The sequence below is a fragment of the Gigantopelta aegis genome, chromosome 9 (genome assembly GCF_016097555.1).
Source record: "Gigantopelta aegis isolate Gae_Host chromosome 9, Gae_host_genome, whole genome shotgun sequence".
NCBI classification, from domain to species: Eukaryota; Metazoa; Mollusca; class Gastropoda; order Neomphalida; family Peltospiridae; genus Gigantopelta; species Gigantopelta aegis.
Window position 1 is genome coordinate 64,270,129 of NC_054707.1, and position 15,876 is coordinate 64,286,004.

Consider the following 15,876-nt stretch of genomic DNA (forward strand, 5'->3'; position numbering starts at 1 on the left):
AATGTATGAATATCTATATATTGTCTACATGTCGGATTTGACGGACACAGGGGATAAACATCTGTTTTGGCCTCAGATTGTCTTTCATGCCGTTGCCTGGACTCGAACATATGGCACCCAATCGCTCACATTTCCTTGATCACCACAATTACCGCTTGGTCACCGAGACATTATAAAAATAATGTTAACCAAGGATATATGCATGTATGCATGCATGTACATATGTATTGCATGCATGCAGGTATGTAAATTGCAATTCACCATGCTTTTGCGTTACCTGGGTTGGTTGTCACGTGTTATTGTATGTGACAACCAACCCCCGACACAGTGTGACAACCTGCCCCCTCACGATCCATTCACAATAATTACTGTCCGTCAGACTAGTGTACTAGTCTATTGCTTATACGTTTACACCATAAGAAGCAGACTTTCATATCTGTTTAACACTGTACTAATCTCAAACAAAATGTACAATTGGTAAAAAATAGAATATAATGACATTAATTTTTTAAAATACATACAGAGCGAAAAAAAAGTCAACTTTTGAAATCTCAGAAAAATACCGTGAAATCTTTATAATTTAAATATGGCAGAATATAAACATTTCAAGCCACACACCTGTCTTAGTCCAGTACGCTTACGCCGTTTAATGGAAAGATATGGCCATTGTGACAACCAACCCGTGTGACAACCAACCCCGGTCTCCCCTACACCCCTCCACCCTACCCCCGCAGATCTTGCCTCTTCAAGTTCAAATTGTTAGAATTTTATGTCCCATCTGTTACAACATCCTGGATCTACTCCCGTAGTTTTTCGTGTTTTAAAATCAATTCAAATAAAATTTTGTTTCGTATGGCAAGTGGGACGGTTGGATTCATATCTATTAATAATAAAAGGGTATAGTGGTTTAAACCGAGGTGCATAAAGACTCAGCTTGTGTAAAACATTTTCTCAGGAACAAGTTGTTTCCCTTTACTTCACCAACCGAAACGTAATTGAGAGTTGTTTCCCTTATGACAACATGGTTGTGTTAATATCGTTGCATGGAACTCTCTTTGCTAGCTGCTTTAATTTAATAGGAATGAATTTAAGGTGCTATCTAGAGACGAGCGCATATTTATTATTTATTGTTCATTTACTACAAATTGTGATTAAGTTCTTCCATCAGGAGGGCGGGACGTATCCCAGTGGACCGTGGTAAAGCGCTCGTTTGATCATGATGCGCGGTCGGTCTGGGATCGATGCCTGTCGGTGGACCCATTGGCCTATTTTTCGTTCCAGTCAGTGCACCACGACTGGTATATCAATGGCCGTGATATGTGCTATCCTGTATGTGGGATGGTGCATATACAAGGTCCCTTGCTACTAATGACAAAATATAGCGAGTTTCCTCTCCAAGACAATTGAATAATAATAAATGTCAAAATTACCAAATGTTTGACATCGAATAGACGATGATTAATAGATCAATGTGCAAATTTCAATTAGATTGTGGTATTATAGTCATGGCAGCTTATTATTAAAGGGTCCATTCTTTTTGTCAACAGAAAACAAGTGGAGCAACACTGAATTGATTTTCACATGTGTCTTACATGTAGCCTAAACTTAAAGCCTAGACCTAGTTGGTACTCGTTTGATAATAAGACACTACTATTAAGTAGTATTATCTGAACACATTGTCCACACATACATTGTTACATCTACTACTATGTCTTATTGTTTCCTGGGACAGTTACACATTGCATTTAAATAAATCTAAATATATTTCTATTTTTTTCTTTTCTTGCAGAAACAGCAATGGATCTCTCCATTTGTAAAGTCTCCATTTTCAGAAAGGATTTTTGTTCAACTCCGTTATACATGTAACCATAACGCTATGTCACGAAGACTGGTGTGTCTCCCACATTGGAGGATGTTCTACCCCCATCTTTCTGTACTGAGGCCAACACTATTAATACTGTCTTCACAGACTGTAGTACGCTGTGTCAGTCGTACCTCTATCACAGACATGTCAACCAGTAACCTGTGGCGGAAGATACAAGTCTCACAGCCAGGTTTGAAAGACGGAGATGAGAAAATAAATGTTGACATTACCGTTCTAGACACTCACAAACATAAGGCCGTTACGGATGTACCGACAGTGATAGCGTTGACTGGTATGCCAGCTCAGTCTGATGAGTTTGTCCCTTTCTGTTCACATTTACCAGAAAGAGGTGTTCGACTTGTTGTACCCTATTTTCCAGGTTTGTTGCACAAAAATAAATAAAAACTCTGTGTACTCTGGGTGAGCAGAAAGTTTTGCCAAATTATTTATTATTAGACTTTATAATTGTAAAAATGGAGTTATTTCCTAACAAAATACATGTAGCAATTATTGCATGAAATTATTTTGCTAAAATAAAATTAACCAATTGTTTTTAAAATTTGCAATTAGTAAATTTGGCGATAATCAAATAACTCTTAATCTGTAAATACTCTGTTATTAAACTGCATGAACATCTGTTTTACACAGCTTATACATGTAGCAATGGTCAAAACACTAAATACTGGTATATCATTTTCTTTATTGTTTAAATTTAATAAAATAACAGACATATTTTTAAAAACATTATTTGGTATAAAGATGTGAGAATTCTTTCACTCAGCTACTGACTAAAAAAGCCGAACTATAAAATGAGGATTTCCCCTTTTGTGGTATACTAATTTTGTCAAGAAAGAGTTCCATTGATTTGATATTTGATAGTGTATCAACTGTACAGTTGTGGAGGTTGTAAATTTATATATTGTATGACATATATGCTATTATTTTATATGCTGTCAAGTGTAATAAAAATGATTGTTTTCCTGGTTACTTAAAAGTTGCTCAATCTTTGCAGGTGCTGGACCGAGTACCATAACAAAATGGCAGGTCAGACATCTTGATTTCAGCCCTGAAGGTCAAGCTCAACTTCTATGTGCGATACTAAACAAGTTGGATATTAATCGGTAAAGTTATAGTTTCACCAGTTTTCAACAAATGTTTGAGAAGGTTTGCCCTATATATTATTATAGTAATACAGTTGATAATTTCCACTAGCCCTCACAGAAACGTTTGCTAGTGCCCTATATATTATTATAGTAATACAGTTGATAATTTCCACTAGCCCTCACAGAAACGTTTGCTAGTGCCCTATATATTCTTATAGTAATACAGTTGATAATTTCCACTAGCCCTCACAGAAACGTTTGCTAGTGCCCTATATATTATTATAGTAATACAGTTGATAATTTCCACTAGCCCTCACAGAAAGGTTTGCTAGTGCCCTATATATTATTATAGTAATTTGTACAGTTGATAATTTCCACTAGCCCTCACAGAAACTTGCTAGTGCCCTATATATTATTATAGTAATACAGTTGATAATTTCCACTAGCCCTCACAGAAACGTTTGCTAGTGCCCTATATATTATTATAGTAATACAGTTGATAATTTCCACTAGCTCTCACAGAAACGTTTGTTAGTGCCCTATATATTATTATAGTAATACAGTTGATAATTTCCACTAGCCCTCACAGAAACGTTTGCTAGTACCCTATATATTATTATAGTAATACAGTTGATAATTTCCACTAGCCCTCACAGAAACGTTTGCTAGTGCCCTATATATTATTATAGTAATACAGTTGATAATTTCCACTAGCCCTCACAGAAACATTTGCTAGTGCCCTATATATTATTATAGTAATAAAGTTGATAATTTCCACTAGCCCTCACAAGCTTTGGCTAGTGCCCTATATATTATTATAGTAATTTGTACAGTTGATAATTTCCACAAGCCCTCACAGAAACTTGCTAGTGCCCTATATATTATTATAGTAATACAGTTGATAATTTCCACTAGCCCTCACAGAAACTTTGGCTAGTACCCTATGTATTATAGTAATACAGTTGGTAATTTCCACTAGCCCTCACAGAAGCTTCGGCTAGTACCCTATGTATTATTATAGTAATACTGTTGATCATTTCCACTAGCCCAGATAAAACGTTCGATAGCCAAGCCAGATGGCTAGTGGATTTGTCAAAACCCAGCTGACACTTTACCAGACACAACAGTTATTGGATATTAATCGATATAATTGTGCAGTTATGCTTTGTCAGACAACGGTAAACTTATTCTTGCTCTTGAAATCTAATAGGACACAGGAATAACAAAGCTTTAAAATGTTACAAAAAATTATAAAATAAATAAATAAAAACAAATATATTTTTAATATGAAATAAATTGTAGGTTGAAAAAAAACCCCACACCAAGAAATAATAAAATAAATAAATAAAAACAAATATATTTTTAATATGAAATAAATTGTAGGTTGAACAAAAAACCCACACCAAGAAATGTTTTTTGATCAGGTCATTTAATATATAATGTCAAAGACACTTTATTTGAAAACATTTTGACTGTTTTATACATAAAAAAATATTTTTAATATATTATGGTTTTAATTTAAATATTTGATGCACCATCCAAAAAAAACCCCACCTGATATTTCATAAAATGAATCCATTAACATGCTCAGGTGATGATCCTCATTGTGTCTTTGTAACTTGATATTCTTCTCTTTGTTTTCAAGATGGGATGGTTACTTGATAAAAAGTAATCGATCATGATAGTTGATCATAATTACTTAAGACTGTCCTCATTATGATTACAGTTGCAAGAAAATTGAAAGTAATCAATTACGATTGTGAATATTATCATGATTACCTTTCCACAAAAATGCTCAAGTAACGAAATGATGTTACCAACATGAAGTTGTTCACTTTAATTCACAACCATACTACATGTAATTTCATTCATTAAAAAAACATTCTCACTCTAGCCAGTGCAACACAACTGGTATACCAAAGGCTGTGGCATGTGCTATCCTGCCTGTGAGATGGTGCATATAAAAGATCTCTTGCTACTAATGGAAAAATGTAGCAGGTTTTCTCACTAAGACTATTATGTAAAAAATGTTTGACATGCAATAGCCGATGATTAATAAATCATTGTGCTCTAGTGGTGTTGTTAAACAAAACAAACAAATCATTAAAAAACATAATGAATAATTATGGATTATTTGTTAAATCATTTCAGAACTTTATGAACATATGTACACTGTATAAGAATTACACCAGGTGATAATGTTTTTGAAATGTCTGACTGATTCTGACTGGTTAGACAGTGCGTGCATGTTTCCTTGTATGAGCCAGATGGCTGTTCCGGAATATCCTCAAAATGAGTATTAACATTGTAATTTTCCACTGTTTACAGGGTGGACGTGCTGTTGTGTTTCAGTGGAGGAAGCTGGCTTGGATACAAGATGGCTGCCAGTAGTCACATGGTCAAAGCAGTAGGATTCATCAGTGCTGTCGGCGCTAGACCCCAAAGGTTCATGATTAACTTTATAATAACGGCATACACATGCAGGGCTTGCGCTGTCTGTAGCCAAATTAGCCATTGGGTGATTTTTACAAAAAATGGCAAATAAAATTTTGGCTAAGCCATTTTCACTGCATAAAATTAGTTTCCAATAATCATATTTGTTAGATAATGTTAGATATGAATTTGTAAGACTGAGGTGACATTTAATAAGTTAGCTGGATTTTAAAAAGACCGTAAGTTTTAATTTTATTAACGTTTTTTTTTTTTTCAGCATTCTTAGCCTAGGTATTTTACAAGCAGAAATCACAACAGACATTTAACATGACGCTGAAATCAACAGCAACAACATGGTGCAAATTATGAAATTGTTGGGAGTGTGGAAATGATGGGTTACTTAAAAAAAAAGAGAAGCTATTCAAACTAACATAAAGATTGATATTTAAAGAAATAATGAGCTCTATATTTAAAAAAAAAAAGCTCTCAAATTTTTATTTGGGAAAAAAAAGGAAGAAAGAAAAAACACCCTCCATAAACATCAACCAACCCCCATATTTCTGTATGTTTGTTAATTTAATGTCATAGACCTTGGAAGTGGGGGTGGGTGTACGGGGTACTGGCTTTCAACTCTGAAGATAATGCATCACCCCCCACCCCTGTTAAAAAATTGAAGTAATATATTAACTGCCCCAACCCCCATTGCTGTCTTTGATTTTGATCTGGTAATACGGTTTTGTTATTCAGATTTATTCCAGTTTGTACACAATTAGCTGAAAAAGATGCATTTTCATATTCATATATAAATACTCTATACGATAATACAGTACTGCGTAAAACAATTTTGGCTAAAGCATTTTCAATATGGCTAATAAAAATTCCATTTGGCTAATATTTTGGCTACAGGTATTTTTGATCCAGGGTGAGCCCTGCACATGTATGACATATGTATATTAATACAGTCTTAAAAAAAAAAAATCCTATCATATGACGTCATTTGTGTTTTGTAGATTAAGTCATGAATTGCACACAATTTTTTTTTTTCAAAGGTCATGGAATGTGTTTAGTAAATAAGTGTATGAACCCAGAGTAAAGTCAAAACCAAAAAAAAAAATTGTTTTTGCAAAGTTGTAGTCATATATCAGAAAATGACATGTATGTTTTCATTTCTAACAAAGGCTGTTTCAAGTTTGTAAAACATTTTGAAAATTCTGGTTAAAATTGCTTTTTGATAAAAAAAGAAAAAAAAAAGAAAAGAGGACCAAGAGTTTCACCCTGATAATCTTAAAATATAGCAATTTTCTCCAAGATATGAAAACTGCATTTAAACGCAAAGTCAGAATTGTCAATACTTTAATGAAAATGAATACTGGTAAGAAAAAATGGACCTGGCATATGGATGGGGATACACTACCATGTTACCCACTAACATTCACCCCTGTATTGTCATAAATTGCTAATAGTGTATGGGATTTATTTCATATAGGAGATGGGAACAATATTTCAGAATATTAGTATGTAAGTTAATGATAAAAAAATGTGTAATTGTCAAACTGTTAAACACTACCAAAAAACTGTAGCTTTCAGATTTAATGAATTTCAGTTTTGTCCGAATTTCATTGCGAAGATTGTTAAAACAATTGTCCATGTCGATATTTTTTGGCAGCTGGAGGACTTACATGTATATCCTTTGAACCCACCCCTTGTAAAACTGAACTGTGTTGTTTGATAATATGCAGCTGGAAATTTATTAAGATGGAAATCTTTTCTTTTTTTCATCAAACATGGATGTAATTTAAATGCACTGAATAGATAGAACTCAATATTCTTGGCCACATTTATGGTGTATCTCAATAATATTTAAGGTATTTTTATGCACCCGACTATGATGTGTGTATTATGGTATGGCATTGTCTGTCCATCCGTACGTATGTACATATGTCTGTCTTTTAATTTTTTTTGTCAGGACCATATGTTGCATACAAATGCATACAGAACCATCAAATCTCAGATGTAGGAACAACTTGGGATGGCGGTGTGTCGCATACTATTACTTGGTCACTGTGACGTTCTTTTCACGGTCTACTGCACATAACAGTAAATCCTTGTCCGGACCATATCTTGCATACAGATGCATACAGGACCATCAAACCTGTGATACAAATAAATAGAATAATTTGTCTATATTCTGAACATTATAGGAAAATCTTGTTTAACCTTTGAATAAGTCAGGACTTCATTAATCAGACAGCACCTTCTGCAATGGATACAGCATTATCAGTAGTTTGTCCAAAACAAACTGTTCATCCATCCCATTGCAAAAATTTCACATAATTAGAATTGAATCATACACGTAACATATTCATTAATATATATGGTATTCCATCAAACTCCTGACGGGCATATTATGTACCTCACCAGTACTCTTGTTAAAATATATCATTGAAGCTGCAGTCTTTTCTCCATCCTATATTATCAAATTATTACTAGTTTCAATAAAGATGTTGCTGCTGCCATCAATACATATTGTCAGTTGCATGTATAATTCATGTGTCTATTTGTAACATCATACCATTTTGTAGTATCATACCAGGGATCTGTTTCTCCAAGGGCTATTTCTCATTCCAGCCAGTGCACCATGACTGGTATATCAAAGGCCATGGTATGTGCTATCCTGTCTGTGAGATGGTGCATATATAAAAGATCCCTAGCTACTAATAGAAAAATGTAGCGGGTTTCTTCTCTAAGACTACATGTATATGTTGATGTTTGACATCCAGTAGCCGATGATTAATAAATCAATGTGCTCTAGTGGTGTTTAAAACAAACTTTTTCTTCTGTTTCTCCAAAATGTGCTTGAATATAGCCAAAATTGCAAAGATCTAAACAACAAAATAAATGATGAAGTGTCACAGGAAGAAAACAAAACCTGATGATTTAATATATATGGTTTTTTTTTTTTTAATATGCTGCAACTTTGTTTTTTAAATAATAACTTTAGTGGTCCTGGTCATGATTAGTTGAATAAATGAATTTTAATTATTATTATTATTATTTTTAAATCCCACATTCTTATTGAATTGTAACATCCTATATTTCATTGACTTCAATAATTTATTGAAGTTAATTTAAACTCAGTTAATTAAAACTGTTCTTTTTCTTGTATCTTTTTAGAATCATGAGACCACCCACTTTAGTGCGATTTGCGGCTTGGCTTTTTCGTATTGAATGGTTGCAGAATTCACTGATGTCATTATTGGCATTTTATTACAGAATCCATGGTAAGTGGGGGCGAGACGTAGCCCAGTGGTACAGTGCTCGCTTGATGCGCGGTTGGTGTGGGGGTCGATCCCCGTCGTTGGGCCCATTGGGCTATTTCTCGTTCCAGCCAGTGCACCACGACTGGTATATCAAAGGCCATGGTATGTACTACCCTGTCTGTGGGATGGTGCATATAAAAGATCCCTTGCTGCTAATCGAAAAGAGTAGCCCATGAATTGGCGACAGCGGGTTTCCTCTCTCAACCATAACCATATGTTTGATGCCATATAACCGTAAATACAATGTGTTGAGTGCGTTGTTAAATAAAACATTTCTTTCTTTCTTTCCATGGTACATGTAGGTCTGCTGTGAAGTGTATTATATTATGTCATAACCTGATTTTTGTGTCACTTGCAAGCTGCACACATCTAACAACTTACAATTAATTAGGGAAAAATTATGCGTGGGATTGATTAATTTGTAGTTAGTTATTACAAATAAAGTTAAAGTTTGTTTTGTTTAACGACACTACTAGAGCACATTGATTAATTAATCACTAGCTTTTGGATGTCAAACATTTGGCAATTCTGACATATACTAGTAGTCATCAGAGGAAACCCACTACATTTTTCCATTAGCAGCAAGGGATCTTTTATATGCACTTTCCCACTGGCAGGAAAACACATAGTATGGCCTTTGTCCAGTTGTGGTGCACTGGTTGGAACAAGAAAAAACACACTCAGTTGAATGGATCCACCGAGATAGTTCAATCCTCAGGTGAGCACTCAACTGACTGAGCTAAACAACCGCCCCTTAGTATAATTAAATGTGAGAAGAAAATAACAAAATAGTGTAGTTTCAACTTCGACATAGCACTTTTAAAATTGGCAACAGTAATTTTGTGCTGCACCTGCTTTCTATCTGCTATTAGGGCAGCATCAACAGCGTAGTAGTATGGCTTCCCATTTGGGGGTGGGGGTGGAGGGAGTTGGGGGAGGTGAGGGAGGTGAGGTGGGGAGCAGAATGATTTTTGTCCTGAAATTAGAGGTTTTAAAAGAGTAAGAACATTTTATGGTATAGAAAAAAAGGCAATGCAAGGTTGCTTAATTATCTATGTATATTTCTGTAAATTTGACAATGGTAACTCCTGTTAAAGCCACTGACCCTAACTATATATTAAATGTACCAATTGGCTAATACAGATTTTTTTACACATTACTAAAAGTATTTTGCATAATTATCAGTTTTGGTAAATTCAATGTGTTTATGATCATCCTGGCATTTGTAGCACATGTAGCTCAACAGTAATGGTTTGTGAAATAAAGAGGTTATGTACCTCGGAAAATAGGTTCAGTAGCTTTAACAGTGTTTATTTTTGTAATACATGTAGGTGGTTGTTTTTTAATTTTCCTATACTGGACACCAAAAGAAAGGCAAATCAGGATTTATGGTTAATTTGTAATTACAATAGGTTTACTTGGTTACAAATGCTCTGTTCTGTGAAATCATAAGTGGTAAAGCACTTGCCTCATGCGTGATCGGTGTGGGATCGATCCCCGTCGGTGGACCCATTGGGCTATTTCTCGTTCCAGCCAGTACACTATGACTGGTGTATCAAAGGCTGTGGTTTGTGCTGTCCTGTCTGTGGGATGGTGCATATAAAAGATCCCTTGCTGCTAATTGAAAAATGTAACAGTATCCTCTCTAAGATTATATGTTAAAATTACCAAATGTTTGACATCTAATAGCTGATGATTAATAAATCAATGTGCTCTAGTTTAACGTTTTTATGATATACCTTTAATCCTATTTTTGTGTTTTCTTATTAGGATTAGTTGATGTCACCTCTGGTCTTCATCTAGTTGCCACTCTTCAAGTTGTATCCAGAATACGTTTTGATAAGGTATTCTCATAAGTGTTTTTATCACCTATGTTGCCAGATGTCCAATATTTGATACCATTCCCCAAAGGCTTTGCAATTTATTTTCTCAATTTGGAAGACAAAATTCCTAGTTTTACTGTATAAATTCATGTATTAATTGACATGCATGTACTTAAATATTTTAAAAATTTATTATGATATTTCAATTGCATTTAATTCATATCCTAAGGAGATTTTTATATGAAAGGACACTAAGTTTCCCACAGTCAAATCCCAGAGCTTCAAGTTAAATTTAAGATTATCTCAATACTACCTGACCGGAGGGGACTATACAATTGTAGGTTTCATCTCTATTACTCTGTCTGTCTGTCTGTCCATTTGTCCCACATATAGTTTTGCAAACTTTTATTTCTGTAATGCATCAAGATATTGAGTTGAAATTTTGTGTATATTTGTTTTCAAGACTTCTTGTTTTTTTTACAATGCATCAAAATATTGAGCTAATATTTTGTGTATATCTTTACCATGTACTGTTATAGATCAATTTTGACTTTCATGGTGATTTAATTTTTTCACAGTGTTATGGCCCATGAACATGAAGATGTGCTAGGCTCGGAAAGGGACATATATTGTTTTTGAAGTATTGTAAGAATGCTTATTAAAGAACCATTCATTCCTTCACATTTCACAGATTCCTGACTATGCTGCTAAGATAGCTAAAAGGAAATTGCCCATCTTTATGGCATGTAACAGAAACGACAGAATCATACAATTTAAAATTATGGAAGAGATGGCTTTGAAGCATATGTGTATTCCAGAAGACTGTGTTATTGAATACTCTGAAGAAAATATACCAAACAAACCTCCACTGAAAGGTAAAACTTCACTCCATCCACCTTGGTGAATTGATCACTGGTAGCTTAGTTAGTAGATAAAAATATACCAAACAAACCTCCACTAAAGTATAAAACACTCCATCCACCTTGGTGAATCCATAGCTGGTAGCTTAGTAGATAAAAATATATATGTATACCAAACAAACCTCCACTAAAAGGTAAAACACTCAATCCACCTTGGGGAATCCATACCTAGTAGCTTAGTAGATAAAAATATATATGTATACCAAACAAACCTCCACTGAAAGGTAAAACACTCAATCCACCTTGGGGAATCCATAGCTGGTAGCTTAGTAGATGAAACTTCCACTGAAAGGTAAATCTTCACTCCATCCACCTTGGTGAATTGATCACTGGTAGCTCAGTTGCTAGATCAGACTCTCAATGGACCAATTCTCTGAAGAGTTTTTCCCCATCCCAACCAGTGCCCCAACAACTGATATATCAAGGGAGTAGTGTTGGCTATTTTGTCTGTGGGAAAGTTCATATAAAAGCTATTTAGCTGCTAATGGAAAAATGTAGCAGGCTTTTCCTGAAGACTAAGTCTCTGTCTCTGAACCAAAACCAAGAGCTGAACTTGCCATGTTGGTCATGAAATAGCCGTAGTTTAAAATGTGCTGAGGTGTCACTAAACAAATATTCTTTTTCCTTTCCCTCTCTAACATTTTAAGCAAAAATTTACAAGTAATATATAACTTTTTTATAAGTTAATGGTAAAATCACTCTAATTGATGAAAAGGAATAAAATAAATGCATCTGCAGAACATTGAGCAAGGATGTCTGGACATCATTACTTTTTATCATAGAAATGGATCAAGCTGTATTGACTACGCTATATGCTCCAACGACATACTTCATATCGTTAGCGACTTTACAGTGTGCGATTTTAATATGTTTTCTGACCACGCGCCCTGTTTGATCGAGGTTGTTTGCTCATTGAAATTTTTTAACAAAGTTGTAGTTAATAAAGGTAATCCTTTATATATGACTTTAACTATCTGGAATGAGGAATGCAAGGTTGATATTTTAAACAGTTTAAGCGGAAAGTCCGAACAATTACAGATTCTCTTTCAAAATATTTGTCCCACCAAAGAAAGTATTGATAAATCAGTTACTGATTTAACTCATCTGATAAATGACTCGACCAAACAATACTGTTCCCACACTGTTAAATGTAAAACTGTTGGAGGTCATTGTCTAAAATCAGTCCGTGACAAACCATGGTTTGATGATAAGTGCCGTGAGTTATATCGCAGTTACAAGGAGGCTCTATATTTGTTTAACAAGCATTCTTCATTCGAGAACAGGTATAATTTAGCTGTAAAAAAGAAAACATATAAACAGCATATAGGTAAAGCAAAATGAATGTATTTATATCAGGAAGGTAACCTGTTGCATTATTTGAAAAAACATAACCCAAAGCAATTCTTCAAGCGTTTTAAGAACAAACGTAAGCAAGTTAATACGTCATTAACAATCAACGATTTTTTTATACATTTTAAAAATTTAACAAACACCGATCATGTTGAACAGGTTAATATTACCCAAATGATAGATGAATTTGACGATACCTCAGTTAATACCCATAATGAAAGTGTTTTTGAAGAATTGGATAAAATAATAACACCTGCTGAGATTGAACATGTTATTTCAAATCTTAAACGAGACAAAACCCCTGGCCATGATCTTCTGTTAACTGAATATTTCATAGAATTTAAAGACATTTTATTACCCGTTTTAAGCAAGCTATTCAGTAGCATTATTGATTGTGGTTATTTCCCCAATTCTTGGTCAAACGGGATCATCCTACCCTTATACAAAAAGAACAACCCTAACGATGTAGGCAACTATAGAGGTATAACTTTATTAAGTGTTATATCCAAAATATTTACTTCTCTTATTAACAATAGACTTCTACAATGGAGCAGTAATCACAATATTATATCTGATGCCCAGTTCGGATTTAAGCCTGGCTATGGAACTTGTGATGCAATTTTTTCCATACATAGTCTGCTATCATCCACTTTAGCGCATAAAAAACGTTTATATTGTTGTTTCATTGATTACAAAAAGGCCTTTGATAGTATTAATAGAAATAGTCTTTGGTATAAACTAATCGGATACGGTGTCACAGGAAAACTATTAACTATAATTAGATCAATGTATAATGATGTTAAATCATGTGTTAAACACCACGGGTCCTTCTCTGATTCTTTTTCAACTAGTGTGGGTTTAATGCAGGGAGACGCACTATCGCCTATGCTCTTTTCTCTTTTTGTCAACGATATTGAACTTGACCTGTTAAACCACTGCAATAACTCTTACGAATTGAAATATTTGAACTTATTATTGCTAATGTATGCTGATGACACAGTTATTTTTTCAGAAAGTATAGAAGGCTTGCAAGAAATGTTAAATTGTCTAAATATATATTGTTATAAGTGGAATTTATGTATTAATACCGATAAGACCAAGGTTCTTATCGTAACGGAGGTATTATACGAGATAATGAAAAGTGGTATCTAGGGGATAACGAATTGGAAATAGTAAATGAATTCAATTATCTGGGATTGGTATTAAAATTCAATGGAAAGTTTGTTGAGACACAAAAATGCATTGCTAATCAAGGTCGCAAAGCTTTATTTGGTTTGCTGAGAAAATTTAATGATTGTAACCTTAATGTAGAAACTAAGTTATATTTGTTTGATACTTATGTTAGCAGCATATTAAGCTATTGCTGCGAGATTTGGGGATACCATAGCGCTACAGATATTGAAAAGGTACACATCGATTTCTGCAAAAGAATACTTGGTGTAAGTAAAAAATGTACTAATATGATGGTATTCGCAGAACTTGGTCGCTTTCCTTTAACCACTTCTCGAAAATTCAGAATTATTAAATATTGGCTGAAAATATTAAATACTAACAACTGTATTTTAAAGAGCTGCTACGAATTATTATTAGATGATATCAATCTCCCTAGATTTAATTGGGCAAATTCTGTGAAAAATATTCTACTAGAAGTAGGCCTTCCTCACATATGGGATAGCCAACAGGTCGAAAATAAAACTTCTTTCTTATTCACAGTTAAACAACGTTTAGAGGATCACTTCATCCAGGATTGTAACAGAATAATTGATTCGTCATCTAAAGGATTCTTATATCAACATCTAAATCCTACTCATAATGTCAAGAACTATCTAAAAAAACGCCTTGAATTTGTATACAGCAAACTGATTACCAAAATACGATTATCTGACCATTGCCTTTGTATTGAAGTCGGGAGACGCCAAAATACCCCAAGAGAAAACAGATTATGTACACTATGATAATGAAACAATCGAAGACGAATTCCATTTTATTCTGAGTTGTCCTTTTTACCATGATCTAAGAATAAATTACATAAAGAAATACTTCTACGTCAGACCTTCCGTGTTTAAGTTAATCAAACTATTGAACTCGGAAAATATAAAAACTTTAAACAATCTTGGAAAATATTTATACAAGGCTTTTCTAAGAAGGGAAATGTTCATTAAAAATTAATATATTATGTTTACCCTCCTATTGACATTTTATATACTCTATTCATGTAATTTTGATTGTTAAATATCACACTATGTATATATGCACAACTGTTACTATGATAATAATATTGATGTTTATGTCGCGCCTATAGCCAGGATGGCTTTGGATAATAAAGAATATTGGACAGTGATTAGCACAGTTTCTAATGGGTTCTGTTCATGCTTTACTGGAAAATATCTTTGAAACAGCTCCAAAACATAAACTTGAGTTTGAGGATTGGCGTGCCCTCCCTTCCCCCCCACCCCCCCATCCCCTCCCCTCACTCTGCACCTGCATCTGTTCACTTGTGCTTGTGGTTCCTTTTGCAGTGTTTGCTGGAGACTGGCTGGCTCGATTTCTCGTGTTTGAGAGGGGTGGACACCGGATACACAAGACTCAAACTGCCGAGTTGGTGGAACAGATTCTAGATCTGATAAAGCACACACAGAAACACGACAAACTGGGGAAAGCAGACGACCGTGTGTAAACTGCTTACACTATGTCCTAAGAATCTCTCACTCTCACTGCTAGTATACTGTCGGCCTCAGCGGTGTCAGGGTTCAACAAGTCCATTAGCCCCTGGTCCCAGCTAGTGAATTGTTGGTCTGGGCTAGTGGAGATTATCAACGGTATTACTATAATACATAAGGCACTAGCCAAAGCTTCTGTGAGTGCTAGTGGAGATTATCAACGGTATTACTATAATACATACGGCACTAGCCAAAGCTTCTGTGAGTGCTAGTGGAGATTATCAAAGGTATTACTATAATACATAGGGCACTAGCCAAAGCTTCTGTGAGGGCTAGTGGAAATTATCAACTGTATTACTATAATACATAGGGTACTAGCCAAAGCTTCTATGAGGGCTAGTGG

The 15,876-nt window shown here is 34.5% G+C and overlaps 1 protein-coding gene across 2 annotated transcripts; it reads left to right on the plus strand.

The window, feature by feature from the left end:
* Positions 1 to 1,024: 1,024 nt before the first annotated feature.
* Positions 1,025 to 15,876, plus strand: LOC121382309. Of its 2 annotated transcripts, none has more exons than XM_041511886.1 (8): positions 1,025 to 1,092; positions 1,790 to 2,243; positions 2,877 to 2,985; positions 5,296 to 5,412; positions 8,575 to 8,681; positions 10,491 to 10,564; positions 11,235 to 11,418; positions 15,333 to 15,876. In XM_041511886.1, exons 2-8 carry the CDS (start codon positions 1,877 to 1,879, stop codon positions 15,488 to 15,490), a joined length of 1,116 nt encoding a protein of 371 aa, XP_041367820.1. In that variant the 5' UTR covers positions 1,025 to 1,092; positions 1,790 to 1,876; the 3' UTR covers positions 15,491 to 15,876. The 2 variants fall into 2 exon arrangements, with proteins under 2 accessions (XP_041367820.1, XP_041367821.1); XM_041511887.1 differs by having other exon boundaries at positions 5,320 to 5,412.

Excerpts from the sequence above, each read along its gene's own strand:
- LOC121382309 (XM_041511886.1), top strand. The coding sequence starts at position 1,877 with ATGTCACGAAGACTGGTGTGTCTCCCACATTGGAGGATGTTCTACCCC. Across the intron at positions 2,244-2,876 it reads TGTTGTACCCTATTTTCCAG|GTGCTGGACCGAGTACCATA; the intron begins GTTTGTTGCACA and ends CAATCTTTGCAG. Across the intron at positions 11,419-15,332 it reads AAACAAACCTCCACTGAAAG|TGTTTGCTGGAGACTGGCTG; the intron begins GTAAAACTTCAC and ends TTCCTTTTGCAG.